The sequence below is a fragment of the Macrobrachium rosenbergii genome, chromosome 21, assembly GCF_040412425.1.
Source record: "Macrobrachium rosenbergii isolate ZJJX-2024 chromosome 21, ASM4041242v1, whole genome shotgun sequence".
Classification (NCBI taxonomy): domain Eukaryota; kingdom Metazoa; phylum Arthropoda; class Malacostraca; order Decapoda; family Palaemonidae; genus Macrobrachium; species Macrobrachium rosenbergii.
Window position 1 is genome coordinate 59,246,177 of NC_089761.1, and position 17,787 is coordinate 59,263,963.

Sequence of the window (17,787 nt, forward strand, 5' to 3'; positions counted from 1 at the left end):
CTGATTTTTGGTTATCAGTGATTTTCGCTTTCTGTCATTCTATCGGAAGGGAACCCTGCCAATAACCGGGGACTGCCTGTACTGAATAGCTTGCTTGTATAAAGCTGGCCTATAGGGGAAAAGGCGATAAAGAAAATCTAAGCCTCTATAGACCAATATTGAACCTATCGTACTTATCAAAACTTATAGTAACAGAAGTTCACAAACAAACATGGAAACACTTGAAACAACTCAACATTATACCTGATGATCAGTCAGTGTACAGAAAAAACCACTCAACAAAGACTGCATTGTGCGCAATTATAAATGATATGGTAAAATTTATAGCAAATGGAAAATGTGGCATCCTGGCTATGCTGGACTTAAGTGCAGCATTTGACAGTAGGCATTGAAGATGATGTACACAAATCATACAAAAGCTACTTAGAAAACAGGAAGGTTACAGTGGTTATATCAAATGTGAAATCAGAAAAGAAGGCCTAACAATAGGAGTGCCCCAAGGCAGCGTTCTGGGTCCACTGCTATTTGGCATTTACACAATTAAACTGCCCAGAATTCTAAATAAGCACAAGGTTAAGTATAAATTGTATGCTGATGATACTAAGTTCTATTTTCCTGCTGAAGCGGTAGAAGATGCCATTGGTAAAATTGATGCAATAATGAAAGATAACAAAAAATGGATATCGGCGAAGAAACTGAAACTTAATGAAGACAAAACTGAGTGTATGCTATTTGGATCTGACAGTGCACTATGAAAATATGAACACTTCAAAAGAATAACTATTGGTTTGTCAACAATAAATATTGTAGCAGCAGTGAGGAACTTACTATGAGATTCAGAGCCTTGTCCCGGTGTTTTTCGGTGTTTTTCCAGAATAACTTTTTTTCGGTGCATTTGACAAAGATATTACTTAGCCATAGTATACTTTACATCCCTACCTAATTTTCAGCAGCATTCTTTATTACTTATATTAGAAAAAAGTATATTCATAAGAGTAAAATAAAGCAGCCGAAGCCAGTGGCAGAACACTCTAATGTATGGGTTCAAAGTTATATGTGATGTAAACACGACATCCCGACTCTTCCCACAAGGTGATGACGACAAACAGCTGTCTCTGAAATTCTGAATGAATATTTGTACCTTGTCAAGGCTTCAAGAATGGCGGCTATGATAAGTCATTGTCCTCGTGGTTGCAGGACAGCTTTTGTGATTCGACTTGCACAATTGTTTAAAAGTGAGGAGGCCCGTGGCAAACCCTACAAAAGCTTGAACAGGTAAATGAATAATCGGGCCCTTTTTTGGTAAGGAGTACACCTGGACATCCAAGGCTACCAAGTTTTCATCGTTTGTTGACTTCCATAAGGTGCAGAAAGATAATTATATATGCTCTATAAAGCAATAGCTGTTGATTTCTTAGTAAAATATAACTTGTGAAACAACATTAAAACTTGCTTTTCCAAAAAAAAAAAAAAAAAAAAAGTCATGGGTTATAATACATCACTGAATGACCTCTATAGGTCCCAGTGCTTGGGCTTAGCCAGAAACGCCATAATCCACCATTGATTATAATGTCAAGTTTCCTCATATGTAATTATGTCAAATAAAGGATCCATGTAAGGGCATGTCACTTCATATGATCGCTCCTGTCCTTTTAGTGGCAGAGTGCAACAATGGCTGAATTGTAACATTATAACGAAAGTTTTCATATTCCACAGAATATTACTGGCATGGTACTTCGATTGTTGGTAGGCTTTTAAATACCAAGGCTGCTTGCACACTAAAATGTATAAGTATAACTCAGTCCTTCAATTTGCTCACTTGAATGATTCTTAATTGAAAGTGATGAATTGGCAGATCATCCAATTATGACCTACAATAAGCAACTGTTTGTCTCTAAGATTAGACAAAGTCATTCTGGACTCATAAAACCTGATAATAATAAACGAATGAAAATATTAACAGTAATTAGCTGCTTGTACATTTTTCAATGGAGAAATAGTGATAGAAAGTAGTTTCTCGGATTACTTGTGAAAACCCTTTTCTTCAAGGATTCTAGCACTCGACCTTATGGTATAAAACCTATATACTACTACTGTAAAGTCCCCGCTCAACGCATTCTCTGTTATGAACATCCCGTTTTCTGTGGTGCCTTCACATTTGACCTGGGGTCGACCAAACACATATCATCATTATTATGAATTGTATATTTTATTGTCTGTTCAAGTGACCATGCATTATGTATATGTAACAGAGTATTTTTGTAACACATCAGACATTGTTAATCATTATTTTCTCTGTATGTACCTGTCCTGTTTTTGTAGAGAAACAGTTTGACCTCAGGTCACCTGTAAATCTTTGTACCCGCAGTCTCTGCGTTTTACGCAGACGTCTGCACGCTGCTTTATAAATGGATCGCTTCATCAATTAACTAGCAGTACTTGTCTTCCTGCTCATTATTTTGCACTTCTCTCACAGTGGTAACCCCTGGAGTGGTTCCCGGAAGCCATTAACGGACCCAAACAGCGACTAAGTCTTGGCCAAATGAACCAACCCATGCCCCAAACGGACTAACTACGGCGCTCTAACAAAGCATTCAGGCGTTACCGACCCTCGTCGACAGGTCACCAGCGTCATTAGTGGACCCACAAGGCACGCTCCCAAGCATGTATGGACGCAAGTGTTCCCTCACACTCCAAGTGAGAGTGCGGAATGAGCATGTGCACAAACATTCCCAACCACATACAAATTACCGCGAACTTCTCGGAGGCAGACGCCTCTCTCACTCAACCCCCTCCTGTGCGCTCCTCCATGCCGGTACCTGCATCCTGCGCGATGAACTCCCTGACGGACCAACCAAAGGCGGCCCTCAGCATAAGGCTGCCGCCATTCACCGATCAAAATGCAGCTTCCTGGTTCTACAGGGTCGAGGGGCAATTCAGGGTAGCAGGCCTACCTGACGAGGTGTTGAAGGCATACATGGCCATCAACGCCCTCCCAGAGGAGATATACAAGAAGATCGCCCCATGGTTAATGACGACGTCGAGCCCCGTCACCTTCCAGGAGTTAAAAGCCACTCTTGTCGAGACCTGCTTCCTGCTGGTCTCCGAGAGAGCTGCCCGCGCCCTCAACCTCGCCCTCAACCCCCGGCAGGAGGGAAACCTCTTGGAAACGTGGCATGCCCTCCAGGACCTCCTCCTCTTCCCCAAGACTGACAGCAGTGGCAGGCGCAAAGAAATCAGCCTGTCGAGGGAGATCTTCCTGTGGCAGCTACTGCAGTAGGTCCGTCGGCAGATCACAGAGGCATACACCATGCCGGTCGAGGACCTGATCAGGGTGGCGCAGCAGCTGACGGACTCCACGAAGGCGGCAAAGCGGGTGTCCACGCCCACGCACCCCATCAACTGCCTCCAGCCGGAGGACCCCACCACGGAGGAGGATGTCAACGTCGTCGCCCAGAAGAAGCCATCCCACCAGCAGAAGGAGGGGCCAGGGCTTTGCTATTACCACCAGAGGTTCGGGAAAGCTGCCCGCAAATGCGAAGCCCCCTGCCTTTTCTTCCCTCCAAAAAATGAGGGAGGCGGAGGCCACCCACACAGGCCACCATGGCAGCAGCAACTAAAACACCCAGGAGCCCCGCACCAGTAGGCTTTTACGTCTGTGACACCATCTCCGGCAGGATGATGTTGATCAACACTGGAGCCATGTGGTCAGTGTTCCCGCCTTCAAGAGAGGGCCGCAGACGTCCGCCGGACCCGACTGCCTCCCTGACGGCTGCCAACAGGTACCCCATCCTCTCCTACGGCACCAAGCTCCTGTCGATCTCCATCCTCGGCCAGAGGTACAGGTGGAAATTCATCGTCGCGGACGTTACGACCCCGCTCCTGGGTGCGGACTTCCTCGCCCACTTTGTACTGGCAGTCGACGTCAGCTGCAAACGCCTGCTGGACACCAAGTCCTGCCAGTCCCTGCCCTTGTCACTGGGCCCCAGGGAGCCTGCTGTCTGTTCTGTCGCTCCCCACCAGTATGGTTCCCTCCTGAAGGAATTCCTGGAAGTCTTCAAACCTGAGCTTCGCCAGGTGCCCGGGGCCCCTGCCAAACACGGGATATATCATCAGGGGCACACGAAGTTCCGACGGCTTCCCCCACAGCGCCTTCAGGAGGCCAAGAAGGCCTTTGCTGAGATGGAAAGGATGGGCATATGCAGAAAGGCTCCCAGCCCGTGGGCCTCCCCCCTTCACATGGTGCAGAAAGCGGATGGCACCTGGAGGCCCTGCAGCGACTACAGGCAGCTCAACCTCGCTACAGAACCTGACCACTAGCCTCTGCCAAACATGCAAGACCTAACGGTCTCCTTCCATGGGGCCACAATATTCTCAAAGTTAGATCTCTTAAAATCATATTTTCAGGTGCCAGTAGCACCAGAAGACATCCCCAAAACCGCCATCATCACGCCTTTTGGGCCCTACGTCTTCGCCTTCTCCACCTTTGGCCTGAGGAACGTGGGCGCGAACTTCCAGAGGTTGATGGACAGCATCCTGGGGGACCTGGACTTCTGCGTCTGCTACGTCGATGATATCCTAATTTTTTCCAGATCCCAGAAGGAACACCTGCGGCACATCCGGAAGGTCCTGCAGCGCCTGCAGGAGAGTGGCCTCGTCGTCAGGTTCGGCAAGTGCACCTTCGGCGTTAAGAAGGTGGAATTCCTGGGCCACGAGATATCCCCAGGGGGCGTCCGCCCAATGTCGTCGAAGGTCGAGGCTGTCAAGAAGTTCCCCATCTCAACCTCCTTCAATGCTGTACAAGAATTCCTCGGAATGGTCAACTACTACAGGAGATTCATCCCGGGGATCATGCACACCATGGCCCCCCAGACGGAGGTCCTCAAGGGTCATCCAAAGACCTTAGTTTGGGGCCCTGATTAGCATAAGGCCTTCCTCCTGACGAAGGCCACCCTCGCCAAGGCAACACCTTTGGTCCACCAGAACCCCACCGCTCCCCTCCAGCTGACGACGGATGCCAACAACGTCGCCTGAGGAGCCGTCCTGGAACAAGTCATCAGCAGGACCCCTCAGCCCACTGCCTTCTTCAGCAGGAGGCTCAGCCCCACCGAGTCCTGCTACAGCACCTTCGACCAGAACTCTTTGCAGTATACCAGGCAGTACGTCACTTCAAGTTCCTCCTGGAGGGGACACCCTTTACGATTTGGACGGACCACCAGCTGCTGGTCCACGCCTTCACGAACCTGGGGGACACATGGTCCTCTAGGCAGCAGCCGCACCTTGCGACCGTTGCAGAGTTCACCTGCACCATCAAATACCTCCCCGCCAGGAAGAACCCAGTGGCCGACACCCTGTCGAGGATCGAGATTGACGCAGTGCAGCTCAGGATCAACTACGAGGACCTCGCCTGCGAACAGGCCACCGACTCAGAGACCCCAGCCTACCGCACAGCCATCACGTCGCTGAAGTGGGAAGACGTGCCCCTCGGCCCTGGAGGGTCAACACTGCCAAGCGACGTGAACACTGGCCTCCCCTGCCCCCTGATGCCCGCCTCCGGACATCGGCTAGTCTTCGTCATCCACGGCCTATCCCACCCTCCGGAAGGACGACAGCCAGGCTGCTGATGGAGAAGTTCGTCTGGCACGGCATACGGAAGGACACGATGGCCTGGGCAAGGCAATGCATGCAGTGTCAGGCCAGCAAAGTAGGGCAGCACACCGAGTCTGGGGTGGGGGAGTTTCCCGAGCCGAAGAGACGCTTAGGGCACACCCACGTCGACGTGGTGGGTCCTCTTCCCCCATCAGGAGGAGCAAGATACCTTCTAGCAGTCGTCGACCGCTCCACCAGATGGCCCGAACCTACGCCCATGGAAGAAGCCACCTTCAGTGCGTGCGCAGAAGCCCTCCTCTCCAGCTGGATCAGCCGGTTCAGTGTCCCGGACCACATAATGACAGACAGAGGTCCCACTTTCCTATCCGTGCTGTGGACTGCCCTGGCACGCCTGCTGGGGACTACTCATCACAGCACCACCGCCTACAACCCTGCAGCCAACGGAACGGTGGAAAGGTTCCACAGGTCCCTGAAGGCGTCCCTCATGGCTCGTTGCACCTCCGAGAATTGGAAGTACCAGCTGCCCTGGGTCCTCCTTGGATTGAGAACCGGCACCAGAGCCAATGGCGACTCCTCCTCAGCAGAAAAAGTCTGCGGGGAGACCCTGGTAGTCCCGGGGGAACTCGTCAGAGAAGACAGGGACAACCGAGCAATGCAGAGGCTCCGTGACAGGGTTGGGAAGTTCACCCCTTGCCAGAGGACATACACCAACAGGACGTCCCCCTCCAAGCCTCCCGGTCTGTCCTCTGCCACCCACGTCTTTGTCAGGGATGACGCCGTGCGGCCACCCTTAACCAGGCCCTACAGAGGACCTTTCCTTGTGCTCAAAAGGGACAAAAAGGCATTCCAGGCAGCCATCCATGGAAGGGAAGACTGGATAGCGGTAGACCGTCTCAAGCCCGCATTCCTGGAGGAGGACGTCAGGGGCGGTTCCCAAAGCTTCCTGCAGGATATAACAACCCCCTGGCCAGCCCCATGCACAGGAAAATGTTGTGGGCGTCCCCGGAAAACCCCAAAACCAGACAGGGAGGCACCACAACACACCGCTCCAGATGGTGCCGGGGAAGGCGACCACCCCCTCCAGTTGACATCGAGAAAGCGGGGCCACCTCCGTCGCCCCAACAGATAACTACTTTGATCAAACGTTACCTACGTCTTGGGGGGGGGAGTATTGTAAAGTCCCCGCTCAATGCATTCTCTGTAATGAACATCCTGTTTTCTGCGGTACCTTCATATTCGACCTGGGGTCGACCGAACACATATTATTATCATTATTGTGAACTGTATATTTTATTGTCTGTTCAAGTGACCATGCATTATGTGCATGTAACAGAGTATTTTTGTAACACGTCAGACATTATTAATCATTATGTTCTCTGTATGTACCTATCCTGTTTTTTCAGACAAACAGTTTGACCTCAGGTCACCTGTAAATCTTTGTACCTGCGGTCTCGTCTCTGCGTTTTACGCAGACGTCCGCACGCCGCTTTATAAGCGGACCGCTTCATCAATAAACTAGCAGTACTTGTCTTCCTGCTCACTATTTCGCACCTCTCTCACACTACTACCACTGCTTACAAAGTGTAAAGAAGGAGTAATGGTTGTATTTCACTGTTGCCAGAGGTTGAGACTTTTTCACGAATAGCCAATTATCCATCAAGAAGGAGGCAAGTTAATGACGTCATAGGTTACGTCATACAAGAAGTCGGTGTTACTCTTATAATTACCAGAATTATGCATCTTTCGTAATACAGAATACAGTAAAAAATTAGGTAGGGATGTAAGATACCCTGTGACAAAGTGTCATCTTTGTCAGGTACATTTATAAAATTTTATTCTGGAAAAACACCGGGACACTGGCTGTGAATCTCAGTAGTAGTGGAGTACTTATTGATAACAAATTGTCAATGAAGAACCATATATTGCATATTACAAAAACCTGTAACTAACATATTAGGAACATTGCATTTATTAGAAAATACCTAAATGAAGATACTCTGAAAACAGCAATTTGCAACTAAATACTTTTGAGGCTTGACTATTGCAATGTTATATACTAAGGTCTCCCTAACTACCTACTAAGAAAATTGCAAGGAGTACAAAATAGAGCTGCCAGGTTAGAATAAGCCCAGCACTAACTGAGTTACACTGGCTCCCAGTAAAAGCTAGAATAGAATATAAAATACTTCTTACAGTCTGTAAAGTACTAAAATATGGTGACCCAACATATCTGAGAAACTGCTTAAGCTTCTTTAGACCTGAAATGAATATTGTAATCAGACATGCAAGTGAAGCATATAAGCTATTTGAACCTAGAACAAATTGTAAGTCAGGTGAGAGAGCATCAGTACACTGCGCACCAAGACTATACAACAAAATACTGCCTGAATTGAAGATCATACAAGAAGAAAGCAAATCTAAATAAGAACTAAAGACTTCCTATTCTGCAGGAGCTATGATACTGATGAGAAAACACTAAAAGACAATTATAAAATATAAGAAGTACCTTATTTTGAAGATGTAAAGGGCCCGTCAGAGAGGGAATCTTCCCTGAGGAGGGCTGTACATAAAACCAAACAAAGTGAACAAAGTGAACCCATTCTCTACAATGGTTCCCTTAGGCCATGGTCCACTGTCAGAGCTCATACTCAGAGGGGTATGGGGGAGGGGGGTATTACAAAAATGTGGCTGTGAAAAACTCCCAAAATAGCCTTGGTTAGTTGGCCTATCATAGGTTCACTTACCCTGAACCATGTTTCATATTATTGGCAAGATAGCATAGGCTACTTAATGTTAGACAATTATTTATGGGAAGAGTGTATCGTAGAACAACAGAGCAAATTTCGCAGATTTAAACAAACTAACCTTTCCTAGAATGCCAAGTCCTGACCTAACCAGAACTTACCTACCTAACCTCACTTTGGGGTGCCATGCCCTGACCTGGCAGGGGGGGAGGGGCATTGGAGACAATGGACTTAGCTTCCGTTCAGAGGCTGTCCCGTCGTTCTGCAAACTACCCTTACTTATCAGTCTTAAAGCTATGAGAAAGCCTATTTGACCTACGTCAACTCTTTACTACATAATGGACTTGCAAGGCCTCTGAAGTATGCATGATGCCTCAGCCTTGCCCTAGCCTAGCTTGTATAGAATGGAATATACAGTTTAGGCCAAGCACTGGGACCTATGAGGTCATTCAGCACTGGAAAGGATTTTGAGATTACGTAGGTGTGAAAGGTGTAACAGGAGGAAAGCCTCGCAGTTGCACAATGAAATAATTGTTAGGAGAGGTGAGTAGCAAGATGGAAGAAAGATATGAATGGAGGTACAGTAAAAAGGAATGAAAGGGGTTGCAGTCAGGGGCCGAAGGGACGCTGCAAAACAAACTTAGTAATGTTTACAGTGCGCCGCGTTAGGTGCACTGACGGCACTAAACCTTGCTTGTACCCATCATCTTACCATAGAATTCCCAAGGCAGGCCTATTCCTAGGGTACCGGGGTCTACCAAACATCAGCTGCTTAATAAAAATGTTGCAATGGAGCCTAACCTCAAAACATCAACAAACCCACGAATTATTGGCTGAGACAATACGTACATATAAGTATCGTGCGCTGCTGCATCAGAGGACAATCATGCTCGACGATAATACTGCAAAAGATCGTAAGAAACCCGTCAAGGGCGACAGTAGGCTCTTTAATCCCTCAACCAGTTTGAGAGAAGAAGAAGGAGAGTCCATTTGAATGAGGTCAGGGAGCTTTTAGTTTGTGTTATTGTTAGTTTGTGCACTAAAAGATAAGTGGTTATAGATCATTAGCAAGAAAATACAGAGTACGTTACAGGATCTGTTATTTGGTGATACGTCCCGGCTGTAAATTAAATGAATTCATAGATGAGTTTTCCCTCCCACTTGTTCCCAGTAGGCAAAATGAGTGCTGCTCGTACGGAATGTTACTGTACATGCTGATGGACTGCGGCTTATTTTGCATGTTAATATGGCGAAAGTAGGCCTAACTGTAGTTATTTTGCAGATGTGCCATCACGAATTACAAGATAAATAACATGACTTCAGCGAGCTGTATGACATGGACAATTCGCTACACGATGATGTCATACACCAACGGCACGGCGTTTCTTACAAGGTAATGTCAGTTTAATTCGTAAAAATTTCTGTTGTGAGTCATGTGTTTCTCTGTGTACCCTCAGGTAACTTTCGTGCTTTAGAAATTAAAATGTACAGTTTCTACCAATATTATTCGGTATAGGTCAATGTCTTCTAGGTAGCGGACATGGGACAGGAATTGTATGCTCTCAGTAAGGTTGGTGTTGGTAATTTCATTATTATTAGACAGGGCCATAGTTACGAATCTGTATGATGCACTGTGTTATACTGGTTTTAAAGTTATTATTCGCCAGCATCACTTAAATTTCAGTAGTGTTTGTTCAGTAGAATGTTGCTATTATTACATTATGACAAGGATAAACTGAAAAACCGGGATCTTTTCGTGGAGACCGATCCATTTATGTTTCGTCGACTCCAAAATGTTGAATTATGACAACTCGATTATATACGGATGATATATATGTAAAAACTTACAGATATGCATGTACTGTAAAATTTTGTGAGTTAATGTAGCATTTAAGGTACTAATGTAGGACAGTGAAACGTATATATAAAGAACTCTCCCAACCCTCAACGATGTTTATATTAAGTCCGATGTGAGTCTGTAAGGTGTCAAAGTGACAGGTTACTGCTGATTATTACAGATGGTCAAACGTGAGGACAAAAACATTGTAAACAAAAATGCAGTGAAGATATGAATTACAATACGAAACAGAGGAACACAGTCTTGATGCCTGTGAATGAAGTTTACACAATGTGACATGTATAAATCATAAAGTAAAAATGATTAAAATGTTTATTTCAAGTTGGCTCAGAATGGCAAAAAGATAGTTTGAATGCAATGGAAAGCTCGGCGATGGGCAGGGAGCAATTGAACTTTTTTGGTTTTATGAAAAAAATGTTTTTGTAAGAATCGGCCTGAATTTCGTCCGTGAGGTCATTCAAGATCGATGGGTTGCCCTGCGTAAACGGCGGCAGTAAGGGCGGCCCGCGATTGTGTTGCCCGGCCGTCTTGACCGCATTATTTTCAAAAGAAATGTTAAATAAATAAATTTTAAGGAAAATTGTTGATACAGATCGGGCACTTTCGTGCGCCGTGTGGTTCCGCTAGTGACGCTGGTGGGGTACGCAATCGCCCACCCTTTAGGCCGGAGCGTTTTTGGAGAAAAGCCAGATTTGCTCCGGATGAACTGAGGTTACTGCTGATTTATTCAGACTCAAACTGATGACAATGGAATTGTTGCAATAATATGGCAGTCCATCTCATCGCACACAATATAGATGTCTTGATGCCTGTGAATGAAGTGATACACAATGACATGTCGTTAAATACCAACCGTTTTAGGCGTGTTTGTAAGCAAAGAAAACAAGTTTGAAACACTATCCTGGCGCCTTTCCATCTAACATGTTATCAAACGGGAAAAACATTGTAAAAATTTATGCACAGAGGAACACCACTTTGTACATGTTCGTGAATGTTTATCTGAAAGATGTCATTGAGTTTGGTTTTTAAAAAAATAAAATGGCAAAACTGACCCATTATTTTCAAAAGAAATGTTAAATAAATAAATTTTAAGGAAAATTGTTGATACAGATCGGGAAAAGGCAATCGCCCACCCTCTTGGATAAGCAGATTTGTGAACTGATTACTTGACCTCAGACTCAAATGAGTTGCTGGCTCCATCTCATAAACAAGTGCCAGCTCGTTTATTTTCCATTATAATAAATTTTCCACCACATCACTGAAAGATGTCTTAGTTATAAAGGCAAAACTGGTCAGGGTTTACAAGTTTTTCATTTCCCTGTGGTAACGTGTGGCATATAAACAACAGTATTTTTATTATAATAACACACACACACACACACACACACACACACACACACACACATATATATATATATATATATATATATATATATATATATATATATATATATATATATATATATATATGTAAAAACACATTATATATGTATATGTATGTATGTGTTAATGACCCTATACCCAGGTCAAATAGGGCCATATTCTGTTGCTGTATCTGTTTTAAGAACATTATCAATCATCTAACTTTCCTAAAGCCCCGTACAACTATGCATCATGTATCAGCCACGTGATGCAGTAGTGGTGTTGAATAAAATCACTAGCCGCCAAACCGTGCTGCAACTGCTCACTTGTTCTCGCGGGATAGATGTGGTGAAAATAAATGCCTGTAAGGCAGATGAGGTTCTCCACAAGAGACGAATAGCGTCAGATTCTCAGTTCTCTTAAATGGCTAGAAAATAATAACATTCCCACTACTGTGCACAGTGTGAAAGTCATAAAACAGCCGTGGTATAGGGTTTGTAACCCCACATCGTGTATTTCTATGCACCTTCCTGGTTTAAATGTATTTTAATGTGGTGCAAAAGATAAGGAATGTAAGATAGCTGATGGGTTTAAGAAGGGAAGCTCCCTGGTTTGGCACTGAGTGAGATAGAGGTGAAAAAAAAAGGTATTTTGTGCGGGAACGGTATGGATAAAGGGTCAGTGTGTTGAGGATAGCTGAAAGTGTACAGCTTGGGAAGTTGTATTGTTTGTGGAATCAATGAAACTCTGGGCAGGGATTAAGAGTACATATGTGTTAGTATGAAGATTGTATGGGGTAAGATTGAGCCTGGCAAAAGGGAAAGTTCTGATAGAGAATGTGTGTGGGCTAGGATTGAAAGAATTAGAATACAAGAGTTTCTTGAAGAGTTTGAATCTGTGTATAAGAGACCCATCGCACCGATCGCAGTCTCTTTCGAGCACACTTGTGTGTTCTTCATCCATCGGAGGGGACAAGACAAAAACAAGAGCATCCTGTTTTCTCTCTCTCAAGGAATGCAACTTCTACCATACAATATTTCCGTTTGTTTCTCCCTAACCATTGTTGTCTCGATTTATGTGCAATCACCACTACTTGCATTGCCATGCAAGCATTCTAATCATGTACTCATAATGTTCCAACGAATCTTCTGTATCAAACTGTATGTATGTTTCTGTTTGTGAAGACGCCAAATGTCTCGCCATTTCACATATATTATGCTACTGCATTGTATTCATTAATCTGTCTCGAATCTCATGCAATCGGCCATATGTGGAATTTCATGGCCTTTCCATTGATATATGTTTTATCACTGTACGTTTATTATGTCTCTCACAATCGCCATCTGTTTGTCTGCCGACAAACACAGATGTCTGAAACATTACCTCTGTTTTGCCCTGTCTGTGTGTAGATGCTACTTTGCGGCTCGCACTGGCCAATAACAACTTCGAAGATTCTGTACATTCATTGAATAAGGAACCACCAAATTCTGTACATTCATTGAGTAAAGAACCACCAATAAACCAGTCAACACCCAGCCAGTATGTCACTCAATCCCGTCCTTACACTGGTGACCCCTGAGTGACCCGAAGGAGCTGTTGGTAGACATCCGACCCAAGATGACGACCCATGCGCCAACAAACCCTTCGCCGCCTCCCTGCTTCCCGCTGTTCCCGAGTCTTCAATAGATGTCTGACCCTCCGAGATGACCCACCCCACCACCGGTAGCCCTGGACGCCTCCTCCAGGAAGCCTGATGCCGCCCCGAACTCACACCAGGCGAGCTGACCAATGAAGGACCAGCCGATGTCATCCTTCAGCCTGCTGCCATCCCCCTCGAGCTGGCTACCGAAGAATCAGCCGCCGTCATCCTTCAGCCTACTGCCGTCCCGCTCGAGCTGGCTACCGAAGGATCATCTGACGTCATCCTTCAACCCGCTACCATCCTCCTCGAGTTCCTGCCGGTTGGCGCTGCCCTTCAGCCTCCTACCCGCCCTAAGCCCAAGCCCTTCGCGCCCATTCCAATTGTCAGCAAGACGATTTCCGCATCGACGCCTTGCTTGGGGGTGAGTATTGTAAGAGACCCATCGCACCGATCGCGGTCTCTTTCGAGCACACGTGTATGTTCGTCATCCATCGGAGGGGACAAGACAAAAACAAGAGCATCCCGTTTTCTCTCTCTCAAGGAACACAACTTCTACCATACAATATTTCTGTCTGCTTCTCCCTAACCATTGTTGTCTCGATTTATATACAATCACCACTACTTGCATTGCCATGCAAGGATTCTAATCATGTACTCATAATGTTCCACCGAATCTTCTGTATCAAACTGTATGTTTGTTTCTGTTTGTGAAGACGCCAAACGTCTCGCCATTTCACATATATTATGCTACTGCATTGTATTCATTTATCTGTCTTGAATCTCATGCAATCGGCCACATGTGGAATTTCCTGGCCTTTCCATTGATATATGTTTTATCACTGTACGTTTATTATGTCTCTCACAATCGCCATCTGTTTGTCTGCTGACAAACACAGATGTCCGAAACATTACCACTGTTTTGCCCTGTCTGTGTGTAGATGCTACTTTTGGCTTGCACCTGGCCAATAACAACTTCGAAGATTCTGTACATTCATTGAATAAGGAACCACCAAATTCTGTACATTCATTGAGTAAAGAACCACCAATAAACTAGGGTTTCAACACCCAGCCAGTATGTAAATGAGAAAGATATGTCCTTACACTGGTGACCCATGAGATGACCTGAAGAAAGCTGTTGGTAGACATCCGACCCAAGATGAAAATGACCCAAGCGAAAATTATTTACCCTTTGAGAGCCTCCCTGCTTCCCGCTGTTCAAGATGAGTCTTCAATAGATGTCTGACTTTCCGAGATGACCCACCCCACCACCAGTAGCCCTGGACACCTCCTCCAGGAAGCCTGATGAAAAATAGAACTGCGCACCAGCGAGCTGACCAATGAAGGACCAGCCAATGTCATCCTTCAGCCTGCTTCCATCCCCTCGAGCTGGCTCATAAGAAAAAAGAAGAAAGGAGTCATCCTTCAGCAGGAAAAATAACGTCCAAAAAAGTAAAGCTGGCTAAGGTTAAGGATCATCTGGATCTCATCCTAAAAATGCGCTTCAATCCTGTCGAGTTCCTGCGGTTGGCGCTGCCCTTCAGCCTCCCTACTGACCCTAAGCCCAAGCCCAGACGCGCCCATTCCAATTGTCATCAAGACTATTTGATCGACGCCTTGCTTGGGGAAAAAGTATTTTAAGAGACCCATCGCACCGATGCGGTCTCATTTCGTGTATGGGGCTTAAGATTGTATGTTCGTCATCCATCGGAGGGGACAAGACAAAAACAAGAGCATCCCGTTTTCGACTCTCTGAAGGAACACAACAAAACCATACAATATTTCTGTCTACTTCTCTAACCATTGTTGTCTCGATTTATGTAAGTCACCACTACTTGCATTGCCATGCAAGTGATTCATAATCATGAAACTCATAATGAAATTCCATTCACAATCTTCAGTAATCTAGAACAAACAAGACTATGTATGTTTCTGTTTGTAAAAGATTATTCTAGCACAATAAATGTCTAGCCATTTAAATATTAACTACTGCAAAATTGTATTCATTAATCTGTCTCGAATGTCAGAATTTCCTATTAAAGAAACATATCCTGGCCTTAAAATTGATAAATGTTTTATCACTGTCGTTTATTATGTCAAAACAATCACCATCTGTTTGAACAGAACAGGAAAAACACAGATGAACAGAGGAAACATTACCACTGTTTTGCCACATGTCTGTGAAAAGATGCTACTTTGATGAGTTAATCTTCCAATGGCATTCTGTCATTCATTGCAGTGAACAAAACAATAAACCAGTCAACATGAAGCCAGCATGTTGTTTGTTCCTCTGATACATGTGCATTGCAGGGTTTTAATCAGAGCATGCCAGTGCACAAATAGGTAAATGAAAGAGATGTCATATTGGGAAGGCACAGATGCTGCATCAGGTACATGAGATAAGAGCCTGTAGAAATATGTTTGGAAATGCAGTTGGAGCAAATGATTTTCAAGGAAAATTATTCACAGAAATATACTTTTGAGAGAAAATGAGCCTCTTACTACCTTTTTTTTTTTTTTTTTTCAAGAAGTCGGCAGTGAGTGACTTTAGGTTTTAGGAAGAGGGAATAAGAGTGGTGAAAGAGGAAATGAGAAACTTAGTGGAAAAAGCGATTTCAACCAAGACAGATTGGAAGACTGTGCATTGGAATAACGGAGGATAGATCAGGTCCTCAGGAGGAAGGTGAGAAAGAAAGAGAAGTCTCATAAGAAAAATTAGAAGAAACTGGGGAGTTTCTGTTTTCAGCAGGAAAAATAACTTCCAAAAAAAGTAAATGCAGATAAGGTTAACGAGCAAATGGATCTCAGAATAAAAATGCAATTCAATAAAATGTGATTGAGCCATCGGCACTGGAGCTAAGCGGACATCCTACCACTCTGACTGCTGATGCATCACTGCACAGACACTTGAAGTCGATCTGGCCCATCAACACGTTGGTGATGCGGCTTCATGTTGAAAAAGCAGTTTTTCAACACATTCATTCAACACTGCGTGCATCATGATGCATAGTGTGTATGGGGCTTAAGATTCTCTGGTTGCAGTAGCCCACCCTGGGTCAGCAAATTCCTTCTCCCTCGTCGACTCCCCTCACTGAATCTATTCTCAAACAAAAGCCTACTGGAATTAAACACTGAGGTACAAATCTAGACTTTATTTGCAAATTTAACGAAAGTAACTCAGTAAAAACTACGGTCATGAAATGGACCAGCCACGCCATTCCATCCCATATAAATGGAAATCATCACCAGAGGAAATTCTGATTCACAAATATTCAGATTAATGCTTCTAGACCAACCAATACTAGTGACTAATACCCTGGCCACCAAACAAAGTAAAAGGTCATAATTATTCTAGACCACAATAAATGTCATAGAGTATGTTAAAATAAACACTACTTCCAAAATATCCGTCCTTACAGCACGAACCCAGAATTCCTGTTAAAAGAAACATATCATATATTAAAACCTGAAATGGTGTTAAATGTCATCAATATTCAAAACAAAAATGCACAATGGAGAACAGAACAGGAAAATGCATAATGAAGAACAGAGGAATTTCACTGCAGCACAACTGGGTATTTCCACACAATGTCTGGAAAAGATATGTGTTCATGAGTTTATCTTCCAATGGCATTCCTTCAACACTGCACAACAAACAATCAGACCCAGTCGCAAAATGAAGTCCCCATGTTTTGTTTGTTCTCTGATTTATATTTATTAGAGAGTGCATCCATTAATGCACTCTTAATCACTTCTTCCCAGAAATGTGACGACACCAGTTCAGTGTTCAAAGATCACGTTGTCTCCATGAACTTAGGCCACGGTCAGGAAAGCACAAATGCATGCATCAGATACCCACTGTATCTAACCGTGTAAACCACTAATGTTGACACAAATGCAGCTGGAGCAGATGTGCTTCTGACAGGCCAGTACATAGTTCGTCACAGATGTAATAGGAGCTTGGTCCACCTACCTCTAGGTGCCCCCGCCCAGGTATGATAACTGTCCAATCAAAAGTTCAGTAAGGGCTAGCTCCAAAATCATAGCAAACCATATGCACTAGATACGAAAATTATTTGTCTCGTATGCACGATTGTAATTCCAATACATAGTTCATTGTAGAACGCATCACTTCACATCTTGCATTCTTGATGGTCTAAATATTCTGGACAGCTTGCAACTGTACAAGCCTGTGCTTCTCTTCACATTTTGAATTCCTGGCAATCCAACTATGCTGAACAGCTTGCGATTGCACAAGCCCATGTTGAATGCTGCTCCCACGAATCCTTTGCGCCAACAAGATGTCTCCCAGCAATGATGGTGATTTGTAGACATCCTGCCCAATATCTCTCCAAAAAACACTGGATCCTCTCATGAAGGTGCAGACGTCGAAACCTGCAGGCATAACGTAGATGGCCCCCATATCTAACTTGTATCAGCTGAGGCTCATAGAAGTCATTCATAAGGCGCTGCTGCGAGGAAGTGGTGTAGGCTATAATATAAGTTGGTCATGTTGACAGTCAACCTAAAAGGTACCTAGTCTCCTCACTTTGCCATACTATTACTGAACCATC

At 44.6% G+C, this 17,787-nt stretch overlaps 2 protein-coding genes across 3 annotated transcripts in view; one reads left to right on the forward strand and one right to left on the reverse strand.

The window, feature by feature from the left end:
* LOC136849512 (beta-1,4-galactosyltransferase 4-like) overlaps positions 1-9,343 on the reverse strand; it is a 227,239-nt gene extending 217,896 nt beyond the window's left edge. Inside the window, exon 1 of the mRNA XM_067122856.1 lies at positions 9,204-9,343. The gene's annotated coding sequence lies outside the window, so the exon portion shown is untranslated. The remainder of the gene's footprint in view (positions 1-9,203) is intronic.
* The window catches only part of LOC136850232 (beta-mannosidase-like), a 107,725-nt gene continuing 99,254 nt past the window's right edge, over positions 9,317-17,787 (forward strand). The window contains exons 1-2 of one of the 2 annotated variants that reach the window (XM_067123877.1): positions 9,317-9,353; positions 9,637-9,747. In XM_067123877.1, coding sequence (XP_066979978.1) covers positions 9,691-9,747 — 57 coding nt within the window. In that variant the 5' untranslated portion in view covers positions 9,317-9,353; positions 9,637-9,690. Of the gene's footprint in view, positions 9,437-9,636; positions 9,748-17,787 lie in introns of both variants that reach the window. The other variant, XM_067123876.1, reaches the window with a different exon arrangement.